Source organism: Engraulis encrasicolus, chromosome 7, assembly GCF_034702125.1.
Source record: "Engraulis encrasicolus isolate BLACKSEA-1 chromosome 7, IST_EnEncr_1.0, whole genome shotgun sequence".
In the NCBI taxonomy this organism is placed as follows: domain Eukaryota; kingdom Metazoa; phylum Chordata; class Actinopteri; order Clupeiformes; family Engraulidae; genus Engraulis; species Engraulis encrasicolus.
Genome location: NC_085863.1, coordinates 26,534,828 through 26,552,198, shown reverse-complemented (window position 1 = coordinate 26,552,198; position 17,371 = coordinate 26,534,828). Strand labels below are relative to the sequence as shown.

Genomic DNA, 17,371 nt, shown 5'->3' with positions numbered 1-17,371 from the left:
GCATCGTATCAACATTTTAAATACATTGCGCCTGTCTTACACATTACACTGATTTACAATATGTGCAGGGATTTGACAGGGTTTGCTAGTTCATTCACCTATTGACAAGGTTATGGCATGTAACTTCATAACATCTTCCTTGGAGTGGGAATGATTGGTGCATGCTACTAGTACTGTGCATGGATCAAATCTCACTACTCGCATACAAACACATTGAATTCTTACGGATGTGTCCAACCCACACACACACAAAAGCCCACAAAGCAAAACACAAACACAAAGTCTTCATTTGATTTAATTTTATTGCAAACGTGTACACCAAACCATCCATTGAAAGACAATGCCAAGACCTCACCTGGAGAGAAGAGAGGGGAGGGTGGTAAGTAGTAGATTAACACTGACCAACACAAGCCTAACTTCGCCCACTTTATATTTTCAGTAAACCGAAGATCAACACTGAACAATCTGACGGTAATTCCAGCTTTTCAGTTTGGGTTTCATCATGAATCAGGTGCACAGAAAGGTTAGCATGAAATGTTAAGATAAGCACCTGAGTGATGCTTCACATCTTCCTTATTGTGACCCTCACGCGCACACGGAGTGGAAAACGTTAAGACCTCACCTGGAGAGGAAAGGAGGAACAGAGTGGTAAGTAGTAAACACTGACCAACACAAGCCTAACTTTACCCTCTTGGTTATTTTCAGTAAACCGAGGATCAACACTGAACAATCTGACGGTAATTCCAGCTTTTCAGTTTGGGTTTCATCATGAATCAGCTACACAGACAGATGTTTGCATGAATGTTAAGATATTCACCTGCGAGTGATATTTGTCATCTTCCTTTCCTTACTGTGACCCTCACCTGCACACAGTGGCGGAAAACTTTAATAAACTTGTAACAAATGTAACAAAGTTTAGTCAACATGCAGACAAGGATTTTCAGAAAACCAACACCACCACATAAAAGTCAGATGGTAATTCCAGCTTTTATAAGGTTGAATTTCAATAGCTACTCTGCATGCATGTGAAATGCTGCACCCACCTAGGCACATTTGGCCGCAGTTCAGGGTCGTGACCTGAAGGGAAAGCAAAGCACATGTCAATACGCATAATTAGCATGAAGAACGTTGAAAGACTTTGGTTGTTGTGGCCATTTCAGAAACTTCAAATATCACCACTGAAAATCTGACGGTAATTCCAGCTTTGAGTTAAGGTCTCATCATTACACTTGAGCATTTTTTGAAGGCAAAAGTAGTCAGTCGTTATGGACTTACCTTCGGACAAACTCATCTCAGCAAGACAGTCAACTGCAACACAAAGATCATAAGGCATGAATACCCCCTCAGGCAGGTTAAAAAGTATGTATATTTCTAATTCATACGAATGAATCACTCTGAAGCTGAAAATCGTCAGTTCTCGCATAAGACGGCACTTCCTAATTCAACGTTTTCTTCATTGTGAGGTTGAATTTCATCATACACATGAAAACTCCTTCAGGCTATGGAAGTACACCATTATGATGCTGCACTATCAATCTGCGCACATGCGACTGCATTTCGCCAAAAGCCGGTCCGTACGATTTGTTTTATTCAAGTAATTACCATGACAGTTATGGTGTAGGTGTACTTACAGGCTACTCTTCTGCATATGTGCGAGATGCTGCACCCAACTATATTTGGCGCACTTGGTTAGGTCGCAGTTCCTGCTCGTGACCTGAAGGGAAAGCAAAGCACACTTCAATAGACAGAATTAGCATGGAGAACGATGCAAGACTTTGGTTGCGGCCATTTCAGAAACTTCAAATATCACCACTGAAAATCTGACGGTAATTCCAGCTTTGAGTTAAGGTCTCATCATTACACTTGAGCATTTTCTTAAAGGAAAAAGTAGTCACTCGTTATGGACTTACCTTCGGACAAACTCATCTCCGCAAGACAGCCAACTGCAACACAAAGATCATAAGGCATGAACACCCTCAGGCAGGTTCAAAATTAAGTATATTTCCAATTCATACGAATTAATCACTCTGAAGCTGAAAATCGTCAGTTCTCGCCTAAGACGGCACTTCCTAATTCAACGTTTTCTTCATTGTGAGGTTGAATTTCATCATACACAGGAAAACTCTGGCCATGGAAGTAGGCCTACACCATTATGATTATGTACCATCAATCTGCGCACATGCGACTGCATTTCGCCAAAAGCCGGTCCGTACGATTTGTTTTATTCAAGTAATTACCATTTTATGACAGTTATGGTGTAGGTGTACTTACAGGCTACTCTTCTGCATATGTGCATCTATGCTGCACCCACCTATATTTGGCGCACTTCGTTTGGCCGCAGTTCCCGCTAGTGACCTGAAGGGAAAGCAAAGCACACTTCAATAGACAGAATTAGCATGGAGAACGATGCAAGACTTTGGTTGCGGCCATTTCAGAAACTTCAAATATCACCACTGAAAATCTGACGGTAATTCCAGCTTTGAGTTAAGGTCTCATCATTACACTTGAGCATTTTTTAAAGGCAAAAGTAGTCATTCGTTATGAACTTACCTTCGGACAAACTCATCTCCGCATGACAGTCAACTGCAACACAGAACAAAAGGCATGAATAAATACCCCCTCAGGCAGGTTAATTAAGTATATTCCTAATTCATACTAATGCACCACTCTGAAACTTTACATCGTCAGATGTCGCATCAGACGGCATTTCCTAATTCAATGTTTTCTTTATAATGAATGCAGGCCGCATGGGTTAGCCATATGTGTGAACGTTGGAACAACATCACAAATGAACTTAAACTCCACACTCTAGCAAAAACAAAACGTCTGTGGGATAAATAGTTACTTACAAAAGTTCGGTCCGATTTGAAGTACCCACACCTAGACGCATCGTTTGGCCGCAGTTACCGCTCGTGACCTGAAGCCAGGGGAAGTAAAGCACACACTTCAATACACAGAACTAGCATGAAGAACGTCACAAGACTTGGTTGTTGTGGCCATTTCAGAAACTTGAAATATCACCACTGAAAATCTGACGGTAATTCCAGCTTTCAGTTAAGGTCTCATCATTACACTTGATCAATGTTAACGTGAAAAGCAATAACTTATGGACTTACCTTCGGACAAACTCATCTCCGCAAGACGGTCATCTGCAACGCAAGTAGAAAGAAGGCATGAATAAATACCCCCTCGGGCAAGTTAACAATTAAGTATATTTCTAATTCATACGAATGCATCACTCTGAAACTGAAAATCGTCAGTTGTCGCATAAGACGGCACTTCCTAATTCAATGTTTTCTTCATTGTGAAGGCAGGCCGCATGGGTTAGCCATGTGCAAACGTTGCACTTGCGGTAGCATGTCATTTTTCCGACACCCCTTTGGTCCGATTCGTCAATATTCCGAAAATTTCCCATTGATCCTACAGCCCACTAACTCGAAATAATTAAATTAAACCCTTTGCTCCGAAAGCTCAATGTTCCGACCAATGGCTGTTTGGGGTTGGTCATCATCCCAGGTCGTATGTCCTGCTTTTCCCGGTGTCAGCTGCATGCGCTGCGACGAGCACATAGATGCCGCCTGAGTCGGTCTTGCTGTGCCCTTACCAAAACCACCCCTAAACATAACCTGTCATTAATGCAAAGTTTTACAATTGTGCCCTACCCAAAACCATTCCTAACCCTAACCTGTGGATATTGCAATGTTTCTGAGTTTTAAATGTGTGCCTTGACCAAAACTTTACCTAAACCTAACCTGCCACAGACAGTTGCATGACCACTGCGCAGGCTTCAGAGATGACGGTGATCTAAAGCAGCTTTTGGTCGGAACATTGGACTGTCGGGACAAAGGGTTTCATTTTATTGGGAAAAAGTTATCTGAGACTAAGTGCTGTAGACATGAGACAATGAGACATTTTCGAAACATTGACGCATCGGAACAATGGTATGTCGGAAAAATGAGCGGACTCCGTCACTTGCAACGCTAATCACACATGAACTGCAACTCCACACGCTCTAGTAAAAACAAACGTTTCTGTGGGAGAACTTGTTACTTACAAGAGTTTATAATCATCAGTGTCCGGTCCGCTTAGGCTGATTTGGTTGCACACCACGTGTCACCCAAACTCCATGCTAACTCAAAACCCCTAGGTCTAATACAGCCTATATCGACTTTTCAAGTCAAGTTCCGACACATATAATGCAGGGTCTGACAGAATCACAGACTAAACAAACATGGAAAACATGAAGGCCAGCCATTTGCGCAAATCTACACATCAGTCTCAGTGGCATCCACATCGTTCACGACCTACAGAGAATGAACTAGCAGCAGCGCCTCGTTAATATACTATTGTATGACGTCTTTCTAAAGCGACGTCGACTGTGGATGACTGGTATATTCTTTGGTTGTATGCAATTTCTATTGGCTCTGGTTGTATGTAGTTTATCAGAGAGATAAGATGTTCTTTCCTCTCTGGTTGTATTGTAATTTAACTTCTTTATCCTCAATATCAGTTATCCAGCTGACTAATCATAATTAAAATGATTTAAAAAAGGCCACAGCCAATCAATATTGTCAGACTAGTGGCTTGTAGAATAGTATACTTCCTTTGCTTTGTGACTAGATGTCCTACAAAACAAAAAATGATTTGTTGCAAATACTACACTGCATAATCTTTCAAAATAAACAACGAGGTTAGCATATCTAGATGCACAACTCTATGCATTTAAGTACATAGTTACAACAACAAAAAATAATATTTGTAACCATTCAATTCGTGCACCTATTTAAGTGTGCTTTTGTGACTCACTCTGGACCTTTTTGTGTGTGTGTTTTTTTTTTCTTTTATTGCTGCGGTTCTAGAATATTTCAGTCTATGCAATGAATCTTTAGTTCATAAATAATTAATAAATGGTGAGGTCAAATAAATTGATCCATCAAAATTGTAACAAAATAACTGCTTCTGTTCCTGCTCTTGCATAATAACTATAGCATGTCACTTCAGTGTGGAAAAGCTTTATCTTAAAACTGAGCGATTAAATTTAAATCAATGAGAAAAGGAGGTACCCAGTAACAGAAAAAAATTATACAGAACAGTCTGTTTTTGAATTCTTTATGAGCAGCAAAACAGTTTTGTTGGAGTGGACTTGAGAAATAATACAAAAATCATTCAAGAAACCACACTGTAATATTTCTGGTGGGGTCAACTGAAATTCTAGCTGTGTTTCAAAATAAAATTCTAAGTCCCACCCCAGACCACAATGTCAGTAACTGCCTGCAAGAATACAAAAAAAAAGGTTCAAGTTGGCAGCTCCCACCAAGTGGCACTGGAGCAGTAGCGCTGGCATAATGATAAATTATTACCATCATGTACGTGGAGTTTTGCTTCATGTTTTTACTTAACACTGAAATTGACGCAATATGCAACAATATCAAGGGCTCAATGTAATGTGAGACTCTGATTCTAAGGAAACATATGTATTGCTGAACACACAGCCAGATCAAAAAACAGTCATCACAATATTTTCACTTGTCTGAGCTTCCTGGCACCAATGCCACAGAAAAGACTCATGGGTCACACAAGCTCTTTAAGAGCATGATCAAGGGAGAGATGAGGGCATCAAGGGGGGAGAAAAAGATCGCAATACAAAAAATATATATTTAGACATGTCATAGTAGTACGTAACAGGTCAACAGAGGGATGACATTTAAAGCAATGTCAGTCTGCTAACCACACTTTGATCCCCCTACAGGTTATGATTTCGGTATCCTCTCTTCATGACACAAAAAGACAAAAGAAAACATAATCCAAAAACACATTGAGCTCTGGGTCCCATGGTATGCAACACGACCTGTACAGGCAGTTAAAATGGCAATCGGATAAATTACATTGTCCTTTTCTTCGATCTTTTCAGAGCACGATCCCAATCACCTCTGGAGATGGAGGGTGAAATGTCACACACACACAGACACGCGAGCACCATGTACACACACACACACGCACTCACTCACTCATTCACCCAGTCGGCTCCTCTGGCCGCCCATTAAACGGCATTGTTTTCCCCTCCGAATGCTCGTGCGGTCCAATCACTGCCAATCATTTGGCATATTGATTAGCCAACGTGGGGGAAAACAAGCAATTTCATGGGCATTCCCAGAGTTGACGACTGCATCTATACACACAGAGAGATAATCAAGGGCAGGAGAGTCAGGAGTCACTGTCTGAGCCATTGCTGCTGTATACACACACGCACACACACAGATAATCAAGGACAGGAGAGTCAGGAGTCACTGTCGGAGCCGTTGCTGCTGTCTCTGCTGATCTCAATCTGCAGCGAGGGCAGGTTGTCCAGCCGGCTCTTCTTCATGCGACTGGACTGGAGCTCCTTCTGCTTGATCATGGCTCCCCACACCTTCTGCAGACGCGAGTCGTCCTCCTCCTCTTCCTCCCTGTCGTCGCCGTCGTCGTCCGAGTCCCGCCGGCGATGGCTCTGTTGCCGGTGGACGACGCCCCTCGACGACGAGCCCCCGGACGATGATGTCATCCTCCTGTCGCCCCTGTCGCCATCGGCTCGCCGGTCTCCGTCGTGGGACGGGCCCAGTCTGCTCCAGAGGCCTCCTGGCATACCACAAAAATATGTCAACACTTAAAACAATAATAACTCTGATATGTTTACTTCATACTGCACTATGCAGAGAACAAAACAATGCAACTAGCATCCTATAAAGTATCCACCTTGTTATCCAGCCAATTTCAGCGTTTTTCATGCTCTCTCAGAATTCCCTGTCTGATAGTTCCGGATAGTCTGCCCATAGTCCTTCTGGATGATTTAGCTCTAGCAAATGCTAGCAAAATAGTGATGACAATGCCCTTGTAACCATGGATTAAAAGGTGGACGCCAAAACCATGCATGTTAACGCAGTTAACTTCTTTGTTGGTTGCAAATGCAGTTCAGCATGGTTATGGTTTTAGACAGCAACCCTGGTAATCAATCAAAAAGCAGTCCAATAGGGTATTAGCATGGTGACTAGACTTCGAGGAGGCCTTACCGCTCTTCTTGTCTTTGGCTGGCTCCAGGTACAGGTTGCGGGTGTCGCGTTTGGCCACGCCCAGTCGGCTGTGCACGTCGGACAGAGGCTCGCGGCGAGGGGACAGGCTCCTCTGCGGTGGCGACACAGAACGCCGTCGATCTGGGGAATGTCTTCTCTTACCCAGCCGCTGTCTCATGTCTGCTGGGTTACATTGCATTGTATTGTGTTAAGCGGGCACTTTCATCAAAATGAAAGCATGTATGCATCACCAGGGTTACAACAAAAGAGAACATAAACAAGCTAAAAAAGAAATCAAGGATTAGCAAGGAACCCTCAGGAGTCTTGAGATTGTGTGACTGCATTTTCACTGCCACAGCGCCCCCCAGCAACCGTACCCGTCTTTCCACTGGAGACTGGTGCTGCTGCTGTTGCTGCTCCTGCACTCTGTGGTCTCTGCTGTCTCTTCTCCTCCAACAGCTGCCGTACGTCAGTCACCTTCTCTGCCGCAGGTTTGGTCCTGTTCCCCGCTCCCGCTCCACGCTGTTCTCCGCTCCACGCCCTGCTCCGTCCACTACTACTGCCCGAACTGGATTGTCTGGGAGGAGAAAAAAAAGGAAAACAGTTGACAAGAGGCTGAATCCCAAATATTCACTTGTTTTCTACATGGGGGGAGGGGGGCGATGCAAGTCACCCCTAATGCAAGCCTTCATAAGCAAAAAGACATTAAAAAAATCTATTCAAAAGCAAAATGTTCAACGTAGCCTACTATCCCACATTTCAGGCACGAGTCCCAACCAGAGATGTAAAAAGTATAAGTACTGTACCGCCCCTGAGCTGAGAGGGGGTGGTGCTTAGTTACCATTGGAGGGCATTAGTCCATTTATTTTTTTAATACTAAGGGGCGTTATCAGGCTTATGATGAGGTCAAGGGGGCGTTGGGAGGCTTAGGATGAAGTCTAGGGGCTTTTGTTCAAAAAAGGTTGAAAACCACTGGTCTACTTGATACATGTCTAGTCACAACAGATCTTTTCTGGCCTGACAAAAGCGCTCACCGTATTATCTTGAGGTTTTCCTCCACCTCGTCTGCGTACATGGTCATCTTCATGGTCTTCTTGGGCGAGGGCGTGGAGATCATCTTCAGCTCCAGGTCGTAGTCCATCTCGTCCGAGTCGGACGAGGCGTCTGAGTTGGAGTCGTGGTGGCGTGGCGAAGAGGGCCTGTCTGACGTGCTGCGGCCCCGCGTGCTCAGGCCCCGTGTGCTCAGGCCAGTGATGCGCAGGTTCCTCTCGCGATCCATGCCATACTCTACCACGCGGTCATCTGCATCCATGTCCACCTCTCCTTCATCCTCTTCCTCCTCCTCCTCCTCTTCCTCCTCCTCAATCGGCTCCTCTGGCAGGTTCACCAAGTCAGCTGAGAAGTACAGGTAGGGTTGATCAGACTCTGGGAAAACCCTTACCATCATCAACAGGTGTGCTCAATTATGAAATTAAAGGCTAGACTACTGGCCTGTCTCAAATGGTGCAGTTGTGCACTTTGAGCACTGTGTTTCAGTGCATGGGACGCTCGCAATGAAAATTTTGTTCAAATTCAGTGCACTGAATAGTTACCATTTTGGTGAGGGAAAGCACTAGACGCTGTGTAATGTTAACAGTAGCCAAACGATAATTTAGCCAATCTAACAAGGAGAAGTTTCCTAAATCCACTAGAATGCCACAACTTTGTAGACTTGTCTCACCCGAGTGTCTGTGTGTGTAGGGTGGAGTGTGGCCCATGCTGTCGCCTATGAGGGGTTTCTTTGTCTTCAGGATGTCCCTCTGGATCCTCTTGCTGTGGAACCTGCGTTTCCTGTTGGAAGGGAGAAGAGAGAGAAGAGTAATGAGCATGTTTTAAAGAGAAGCTCTGACCTTGGCCTTCTTTTATATCTCTTGCGTCGTACAGTTTTTACTTCTAGGACAATTAGGGTTAAAATTAACCTAGTAAACCAGTCACTCCCATCACTTTTCCTGGGATTACCAAATCAATGGAAGCACAGCTAGACCCTCTGTACAAAATCCTAAGTAGTGTGTGGTTTAGAACAGGAACTAAAGACGCAACACGCAACAGCCATGAATTCAATTGAAATAGTGAGATTGATGATATTTTATTCAACTTAGTCTAGAGTATTTCAAGAGGTCGGAGACAGGCTTACCATGAGTTGCTAAGAATGCCTTTCATGCCTCCGTAGTTGGGGTTGCCATACTTCATGTAGTACCTGCTCCGTCTGGCAGCACCAAGCTCCTTCTTGTCATCTGGTAAAGAAAATGACAACCACAACAGTGGTTTATTTATTTATTTATTTATTTTTAAAGAATGGCTTCATGGTTTACAGTCATGTGTTGTTATACTACATTATGTTATACAACAGTTATTGGCACCAATAGTGCACAACATGACTGTTTTCTTTCAAAGGAAATGCGATGACATTGGCTTTGTGACACCAACAAGGATCACAAGTTACCTTTTAAAAAGGTGAATCTACGGTAGACACACTTTTGAACTTGTATATTACACAGTATAATTTACGGATTATGAGCTAACGTATTTCTTATCTATTCACTGAAATGCAAACAGACCTTATTCAGACTCAGACACAACTGTCTTACCTTGGGTAGCAAACCTTAGAAACAGCTTGTTTCCTTTAAAGCCTTTGCTTGCTGGACGAAGGTCGTTGCGTAAAATAGACTCGATTTCTGCCTGAGAAAGCACATCTGCCTATGAGGGTGGGAGAAAAAAAAAGTTATATTGAACATCAACACTAAAACATTTTTTTATTGCAAATGAGGGTTTTGGGGTATTCAGACAGAAAGAACATGTTCTTCTGGACAATTCACGATCGCCAGACCCATAATGACAAAATACCAGCTGTCCTACATTTTGGGGAGATCTCCATAGCAACAACATTTTTAAGGTTCTAGGGAAGCAAACAATGAGTACAATATGACCACATTGATGTAAATGTGCCATTAGCCACAATTGTTTTGCACAGTCTGAGACATAATGCTCTTCTTTACGTGACTGCGCTATTAAAATGATGGGTGCATTCCCTTATCCAAAACTCCTGCCCTCGAGTTGTGCTTGTGGCATCGCCTCCGTGGAGAAAATAACCAAGTTTCCCAAAGCACAACAGGTCGCAGAGACTTTGCGCACACATCCAAAAAATGCTACCGTCTTTGCAAAGCTTCGCAGATAACAGTGGACAGCAGCCGCTGTGATTGGTCATCTCGACCAGAGCCACTCTGCACTCAAAAACAAGCAACTACTTCCTTATTCCAACCTTCACCACGTTGGCAGTGTGTGAGAGGAAAATGCAGATTAACATTCGTTAAAAATGTTAACCATGCTTTGTCTGGAGTTTATGTAAATAAATGAAGCTACAATGAGTGCTACTTGCAAGCTACAAAGCTGAAGTTACACTTGTGACCGTTGAACAGTGTCTCCATAGAAACATTTCACTTTGTGTGACATTGGTTCTTTTCGAATATGAGCCACTTCATTGTTCTCCAACCCACTGTGGTGGCTGTTTGTAAAAGTCATCAAGTCTATGTAAATAAAAGAAGCGAATGCCTTCACTAGCAAGCTACAACGCTGAAGTTCTACACTCGCGGCAGGGCAGCTGCATTCAGTTCCAACAGCGTAGTCGATTCACAGATGACACACACGACTCCGCAATTTATGGGGGCGAAAAAGGAGTTGATATTTGTTAATATAATGCAAACGCCTTACCTTTCGGGTTTGTTTAATATCATTAAATAAGATAAATGAGCTACAAAGTAACTAATTCTTTGTGCAAGTTGCGGATATCGTGGTTAGTTTGAGCAACCTTCTTGTTTCCCCTTGCGTAGTGACGATGCAACAGCGCACACCTATTATCCCCTCACAGTAACTAGAAGGACTTGAGTGCATAAATTATCACGAAGAGCCATCTGCGGAAATCTGTCACGAAAGCATACAGAGTGCTTTAGAATGTGTCTCATTGTGCGTGTGTGTGTTTCTCTCTTTCTCTCTCTCACACACACACACACACGCGCACACACACACACACCTTTACCTCTTTGTTCTGTGGCGCCGTTTTCTTCTCCGCCTCCTCTTCTCGGTCGCTGGCCTTGCCCTCGCTCTCGTCACTGCTGTCCTCTCCTTTCTCAGAGTCCGGGTCGACCACTTCTCCTTCCTCCACATCCTCATCATCATCGTCGTCTTCGTCGTTGTCGTCATTGTCTGACCCACGGCGAGCTACTGACCAGGTAACACACAGGATGGAAGGCCGTAAGACAGACACACTGAGGTGCCTGTGAACACTTTGTGCAGCACAGTCAATTTTAAAATGCAAATAACGAAACTTTCCACTGAATGTAGTAGCCTATGTTCACAGCATGAGTAAGCTTAACAGAAGGCATACTATGCTGTGAAGAGTCTAAATCTGGCTGATCGCATTCTTTCACGCTTGCATCATAACAGTACAGACTTGCATGACCCTCAAAAAGTAAAAAGTCACACAAAAAACCCTCATCAAGTTAACAAATACAATTCTAGTGGTTTTCATTTGACAGACACATTACCAGGCACCACTCAATTTATTCAATTTCCTTTCCTTCGGCCACCCTTTCCAATCCCAAATGTCATCTCGCTGTACTTGTGGGTCAAAGACGTCCAACATGACCTTGTCCTTCAGTGCTAACAGATGCTTTTGCTTACTGTAACTGTGAAAAACATATCATTTCAAAACATTTTTTGAAAAGTGAATGCATGAAAGCCAAGCCAAAAATAATAATATATATTTTTTTTAAATCTTTTTTTGTATTTACAGTAGGCAAAAGTATCTCTTGCACTGAAGGACATGTTGGACGTCTTTGACCCTTGTGTGGTGAAAATAAAGTAGTACCTTTCTGCTCCTGTGGGTCGCTGCGTTTGTCCTGGCTCGTCTTGGTGGTCTGCTCTGGGTCTGGCATGGAGCTCATGTTGAGCAGCACGCGACTGGATGTCACATCATCCAGCCACACCACATTGCCTAAGGGAACGGTTCCAAAGCAGACACAAGACAGTTACAAAGTTACTCAATGTATTTTTGTTATGACACGGAGCAGAGGAAAGAAAATTCTGGAGAGGAACGAAAATTTGGGAAAAATGTAATCCTATGCGAACGAGCAGTGAATTTCCTTGGTGACATTCAATCAAACGAGCAACACAAATGTTTCAATTGATTGAATTCATCATCACAACCTCAGGGGTGAGGAACCTATGGGCCGTTTACTGTCTGTTAGGCTGTCTAATCCGGCCCCCAATATAATTTTATATTGACATGCTTTGTAAAGCAATCTTAGAAATTGCATTTGCAATACAATTAAGTTATATTTTAAGGGGACCAGGTGAAGGTGAGGTCTTTTGTAAAGGTGGCGCCTTCAATATAAGCAATACAGTTGTTACCGCCAGGTTTAGCCCCACCCCCCCATCAATTCCTGTCTTGTTGGGGCCCTTAACTTAATGATTGCCTTCAACAGAATCGCAGTGCTGATCAGTGGCGACACCTGTGGATTGGGGCGGAGCGCTGCGTATTTAATCGGAGGGTGGACGACAGTACTCTCTCCTCCACCGAGCATCCGGCTTTGCACTTCCCCCGTTGTGCCCTGACTACCTGCTACCTTTTGACTTTTTGCTGACCTTGTGAAACTCTTGCCTTTTTTGTTGATCTCGCTGTTTTGAAAAGCGTTTTTCTGTTTTGTTTGTATGTAGGAGCTCGGCTCCTCTTTCGTTCACCCCCTAGACTTTATTAAATAAATATCCTTTCCGATACAGTTTTTGAGTTTTCGAGTCCCTCTTATGTTACGTCTGTAACAACAGTGCAGTGGGAAATCCTGGTTTGTGTTCATATAGTATGGCCTTTGAAGTGACCCCTGGAATGAAAAAGGTTGGCCACCCCTGGGCTATCTGAACGAAACACTGCACTTCAACGTGCTTCGTTTTGTTCAATTGCCTTCCATGTCTCCCAGCCAATACACTTGGGAGTATGGGTGTTTTTTATTTGTTTGTCTGTTTTAATATCACTCAAATCACCACAATAGAAACCCAGAATCATGTTCTTATCACGTTTCAGAATTACTTACAAGATGCGTCGTCAATCCATTCAATATGGGCTGGAGGGTACTCCTTGAAGAATCCAAAGATGTCTTTGGTGCTCATGTCGTCTACCCCACACACATACAGAGCCTCCAATCGAACCTTTGCAATGGCTACAGTCAAAAGGAGAGATGACAAAAAAAAAGAAAGAACATTAACTAAGAAGAATACTGTAAAGTAACATACTTTTGTCGTTAACATCCCAGTGTGTATGGATTTTAATAATGCACAACATACTCATTACACATACTGAACAAAGAAAACCAAGCCACATTGAAAAGTATGAAGAGCACAGACAAAACAAATCAACATTTAGTAAGAGGAATGTGTTTACAGTGTTAGTATACACTACAGACTATAGAGTTAATGCATGGTGTTTCCAAAACAGGAGCCATGGAAATCTGTAAACCTCAACATCATCATCCATCACCGTCATCATACAGACTTTAGAACAGGGGTCCCCAAACTAAGGCCCGGGGGCCGGATGCGGCCCGCCACGTCCCTTTGACCGGCCCTCCACCTCACCATTTGAACTGCCCCAAAGACGCAATCCTATCTTGTCTTGATAGTTTCTCATCTCACTACCATTTCTATTGTATCACTCAAACTGTCAATCACCATATTTTTCTTACCTTTCCTTGGTATTTTTACATGGTTATTAGAAATTAAAAGGAATACCTGTGGCATTTCAAATTGAAAAACATGTGAAGTACTCACTTCTTTTGCAAATCACTTGTAATGATGAACTATTTTTTGCTAGAAAGTAAGGCTATAACAGTCAGTGGCCTAGTATAAAGCCCACATGATTGATCACGGCCCCTGATCACAGTCACGAACGATAATGTGGCCCTCACAGAAAAAAAGTTTGGGGACCCCTGCTTTAGAAGATGCACACAAATGGAGTTTAAAAGGGACATTAGCAGGTGTGTGAGAGAATACATACATAGTCATGATTTAGTTGAGAAGTTACCACAGTCCTTCATACACAAACACCATCACAGCATGAAATAATAACATTAGAAGACGTATACCTTTCTTTAGCATCTCTTTGTCCAAGACAACATTTCGCTGAGCAGTGCTCTCCTCCGCTCGGAAGTGGAAACGCTGTGCTCTCTTCTCCTTTTTCTCCACAGCCTCCTGTAAGCCACAGACACAACACAGGGAATGGGAAATGAGCCAAACCTCCAGACATAACAGTGTCGTGTCAAACACAGCACTGCTGCACTATTATCAAATATTTCAGTTGTCTCTCGTCTTCCAAACTCATTCACAATGTCAGCCTGACAAGACAGCAGCGTTTTAATCACTTCAAACACTCAGCAGCATATCCTGAGTGAAGTGTGTTTCTCACCTTTGAAGTAACATCAATCCCAGTGATGAAAGTGCCAGCCTTGTTTTCATACTTGCGACTGGTATCCTGTGGAAATACCAAATCACGCGTCAGTGTCACACACACACAGCAGAATATGGCGCTGTATTACACTACAGCTTTGTAAAGCGCGGCCTGACAAATCAGCTTCATGTTAGTATGCAAGTCTTTTGGGTTTGAATGTATTGCACAGCTGGACAGCTGTTCACCAGGTTACAGTCTCACGCAGTCCGTGTGATAGCACGAAGTTGAGTCATACGTCTGCAATCAGTGAGCTAAATATGAGGGATACGGTAGTCCCATTTAGCCCCCCTGGCCTAAGCAAGTTCATGAGTCAATGAAAAGCCCTCGTGTCATCGTTTAAACACTGATAGCTGAATGAACATGACACGATAACGTCACTGATAAATATAAGATGTTATGCCAAAACGCGTAATAGCTCTGTTAGCATAATGAACCTTTCGTGGTAGCATACTTGGGTCACATTAGTGGGTAACTAGAGCTTTCACATGTTTACTTTCAGCAAACCCCTGACTCATATCTTCACCCACACGTTGTGCGCAAACTAGTTTAGGTCTGGACAGTAAAACAAACCAGGGCTGCATAGTTTCACTTTCTTTCAACCACTAAATGTTTTCAGTTGAGTTGAAATAGTCAAAGTGGAGAAGCTTGTAGCTGCAACCTAGCACGAGCTAACTATACTTAATTGGCTAACTAGCTCGTGAACTGTTCATGTTGTTTATGGGGAGGGTGAAGCATGTGTTGTGTCTAGTTTATGTGACGATGATGCCTAAATATGTGTTTGTTTGAACTGTCCTGTGAACAGAACGATTTGTTGTCAGTGGCTGCAATGTCCTTTGATTGTAGTATGTATGCCATGCTAGTAATCCATGTATGGCGCGGCCTGGCTAGGCTAACGCTGTTTCAGGTTAGCTAGCAAGTTCAGCTCATTTATCTAGCTACTCACCGGCAACAGTTCCTTGAGAGAACAGCGGACAGGAATGGTTTCCACAGGCTCTTCTCCTTCCTCTACCTCCATGGGTTCAGCGTCCCGTGCATCTCTGTCCGAGTCCGAGTCTCCATCAGACTCCGAAGCGCTTTCTGGTTTGACGGACACCCGTAAACTGCGAACTGCCGCCATGCTAGACTGCTTGTCTACCGGTCTGGCTACCTCACAAAGAGGAAGCCCAAAATCATGGAAGTTCTTCCTATGTCTGTGAGTGAGCTAGACCCTGGCACGCCTACCTGCAAAGTCCCCTCTAGTGCATGGATGCTGGCTTTGACTTTCAGCAGGTAACCACTCGAAGAAATGGATGCATTTGGTTACATCAGAGGTAGCAGCCCACCATGTGTTTATGTGTGGCTTTGATCTATTGTTTGTCACAAACATAAATTGTCATTAGTGACATGTAGGCCTGATGATGAACATGATCATGATGGATATAGGCTTCTACAGTCGACATGCACCAAAACACTGAACAAACATGCTGGATCTTTCTAAGATCTTTCTTTATGTTTGGAAACCAAATTGGGCCTATTTCTTTGGTCTTTGTTTATTGGCTTAGGGGAGGACCCCCCCTTCTTCCCTGAACATTTTGGCAGCTCTAACAGAGAGACTGGACTCTCTGGCTGACCTTGACCTTTGCAGTTCTAACATTCCTTGATTGGATAACTCAAAAATATGATAAAAGTTGACCACGTGGCATGCACAACCTGTCCCCAAATAGTAACTCTGAGGTTCTACTCTGGATTTTGACATTTGTGCTATGGCATGGTTCTCCGATACCCTGAATTAAATTCTTCCTTGTCGGCTAATTGAAATAGGGGTCATTAACCTTTAAAGGTGTAGGCCTATTGTCAAACCAGTGTGACGGGAATGTTTAGACAGTGAAAATTCTATAGCAGTGGTGCTCAAACTGTGGTATGTGTACCACTGGTGGTACTTGAGACATCTCTGGTGGTGGTACTTGGAAGAATTCATTTTTTGTGCATTGATTTGAAGGCTGATTTGTATTAATCTGAAAACATAATGCAGAATAATACTAGGCAAACAAGAAATTTAAAAACAAACTGGAAGGCCTTTACTGTGATATTCTCATGTTGGTTGTCAAGGTGGTGGTAGCCTACCACTCGGAGAGCTCAATATTTTCTAGGGTGGTACTTCACACAAAAAGTTTGAGAACCACTGTTCAATAGAATTCTGAGCACCTGCAATTTTGACTTTTAGAATCTTGCATTGTTTATTTAGAACATATAGTTTTTATAGAATGTTTCGAAAGCCCATTCTTTTAGAGTAGTAGAGTGCTTTATTGTTACTATAGAGATACAGTGAGATGTTTGGAAGCAACCCACAGATGCCCACAAAAGTTGCGATAATCGAAATAATAGGCTATAACAAATGTAATAAAAATATAGAAATAGAAATGTTATGATGCAAAATATAAGGGGATGCTAGGGGGGCACAGCAAGTTGACAGGAAAATGATGGCAAAATAAAATAAATAATTACATAAAACGAATAGCTAGTTGAACGAAATGAACCAAAAATAAACTAAACAATATTCCCATTAAGAATTGTATTATACTAATAAACTATTACATCTCTAATGCAGGATCTACTGTTATTACATAGACCTATGGGTGGGTTTTTGGATGCACCAACTCCATTGAGGGGGTTCACAAAAAAGTGTAGTATGGCCCATGTTAAGGGGGCCTTGACTGGAATCTACTGGTATATTGGGGACCGTAACATGGTAAAGTTTGTTTGGGAACCCCTGCCCTAGTGATTGGAGAGGTGAGGAGGGGCATGCAGTGTTGTTGCT

At 43.0% G+C, this 17,371-nt stretch overlaps 1 protein-coding gene, 1 long non-coding RNA gene and 10 other non-coding genes across 18 annotated transcripts; all 12 read right to left on the bottom strand.

Annotated features, from left to right (window-relative positions):
• Positions 1 to 284: 284 nt before the first annotated feature.
• LOC134452672 (uncharacterized) lies at positions 285 to 4,343 on the bottom strand. Of its 4 annotated transcripts, none has more exons than XR_010035500.1 (12): positions 4,055 to 4,343; positions 3,117 to 3,149; positions 2,850 to 2,917; positions 2,551 to 2,583; positions 2,272 to 2,355; positions 1,911 to 1,943; positions 1,632 to 1,714; positions 1,276 to 1,308; positions 1,044 to 1,077; positions 818 to 863; positions 551 to 622; positions 285 to 355 (listed from the first exon to the last, which is right to left on the bottom strand). It is a non-coding gene; the product is annotated as an uncharacterized LOC134452672 (long non-coding RNA). The 4 variants fall into 4 exon arrangements; XR_010035499.1 differs by having other exon boundaries at positions 818 to 893; positions 2,312 to 2,355; XR_010035497.1 differs by having other exon boundaries at positions 2,312 to 2,355.
• Positions 434 to 506, bottom strand: LOC134453390 (small nucleolar RNA SNORD65). The gene has a single exon (XR_010035590.1). It is a non-coding gene; the product is annotated as a small nucleolar RNA SNORD65 (small nucleolar RNA).
• On the bottom strand, positions 700 to 772 carry LOC134453389 (small nucleolar RNA SNORD65). Its single transcript, XR_010035589.1, has one exon. It is a non-coding gene; the product is annotated as a small nucleolar RNA SNORD65 (small nucleolar RNA).
• LOC134453395 (small nucleolar RNA SNORD65) lies at positions 1,155 to 1,226 on the bottom strand. The gene has a single exon (XR_010035595.1). It is a non-coding gene; the product is annotated as a small nucleolar RNA SNORD65 (small nucleolar RNA).
• Positions 1,388 to 1,461, bottom strand: LOC134453382 (small nucleolar RNA SNORD49). The gene has a single exon (XR_010035582.1). It is a non-coding gene; the product is annotated as a small nucleolar RNA SNORD49 (small nucleolar RNA).
• On the bottom strand, positions 1,789 to 1,860 carry LOC134453394 (small nucleolar RNA SNORD65). Its single transcript, XR_010035594.1, has one exon. It is a non-coding gene; the product is annotated as a small nucleolar RNA SNORD65 (small nucleolar RNA).
• Positions 2,021 to 2,094, bottom strand: LOC134453383 (small nucleolar RNA SNORD49). Its single transcript, XR_010035583.1, has one exon. It is a non-coding gene; the product is annotated as a small nucleolar RNA SNORD49 (small nucleolar RNA).
• On the bottom strand, positions 2,430 to 2,501 carry LOC134453393 (small nucleolar RNA SNORD65). The gene has a single exon (XR_010035593.1). It is a non-coding gene; the product is annotated as a small nucleolar RNA SNORD65 (small nucleolar RNA).
• On the bottom strand, positions 2,666 to 2,735 carry LOC134453384 (small nucleolar RNA SNORD49). The gene has a single exon (XR_010035584.1). It is a non-coding gene; the product is annotated as a small nucleolar RNA SNORD49 (small nucleolar RNA).
• LOC134453391 (small nucleolar RNA SNORD65) lies at positions 3,000 to 3,071 on the bottom strand. The gene has a single exon (XR_010035591.1). It is a non-coding gene; the product is annotated as a small nucleolar RNA SNORD65 (small nucleolar RNA).
• LOC134453380 (small nucleolar RNA SNORD49) lies at positions 3,234 to 3,307 on the bottom strand. The gene has a single exon (XR_010035580.1). It is a non-coding gene; the product is annotated as a small nucleolar RNA SNORD49 (small nucleolar RNA).
• A 750-nt stretch (positions 4,344 to 5,093) lies between the features above and the next one.
• ncbp3 (nuclear cap binding subunit 3) lies at positions 5,094 to 15,873 on the bottom strand. Of its 4 annotated transcripts, none has more exons than XM_063203166.1 (13): positions 15,518 to 15,873; positions 14,533 to 14,598; positions 14,213 to 14,318; positions 13,169 to 13,294; positions 11,950 to 12,075; positions 11,113 to 11,303; positions 9,674 to 9,782; positions 9,220 to 9,319; positions 8,767 to 8,876; positions 8,081 to 8,441; positions 7,424 to 7,623; positions 7,047 to 7,226; positions 5,094 to 6,615 (listed from the first exon to the last, which is right to left on the bottom strand). In XM_063203166.1, the coding sequence occupies exons 1-13, from the start codon at positions 15,689 to 15,691 to the stop codon at positions 6,278 to 6,280; spliced, it is 2,187 nt and encodes a 728-aa protein (XP_063059236.1). In that variant the 5' UTR covers positions 15,692 to 15,873; the 3' UTR covers positions 5,094 to 6,277. The 4 variants fall into 4 exon arrangements, with proteins under 4 accessions (XP_063059236.1, XP_063059237.1, XP_063059238.1 ...); XM_063203167.1 differs by having other exon boundaries at positions 11,113 to 11,300; XM_063203168.1 differs by having other exon boundaries at positions 11,119 to 11,303; positions 15,518 to 15,871.
• Between the last annotated feature and the right edge of the window lie 1,498 nt (positions 15,874 to 17,371).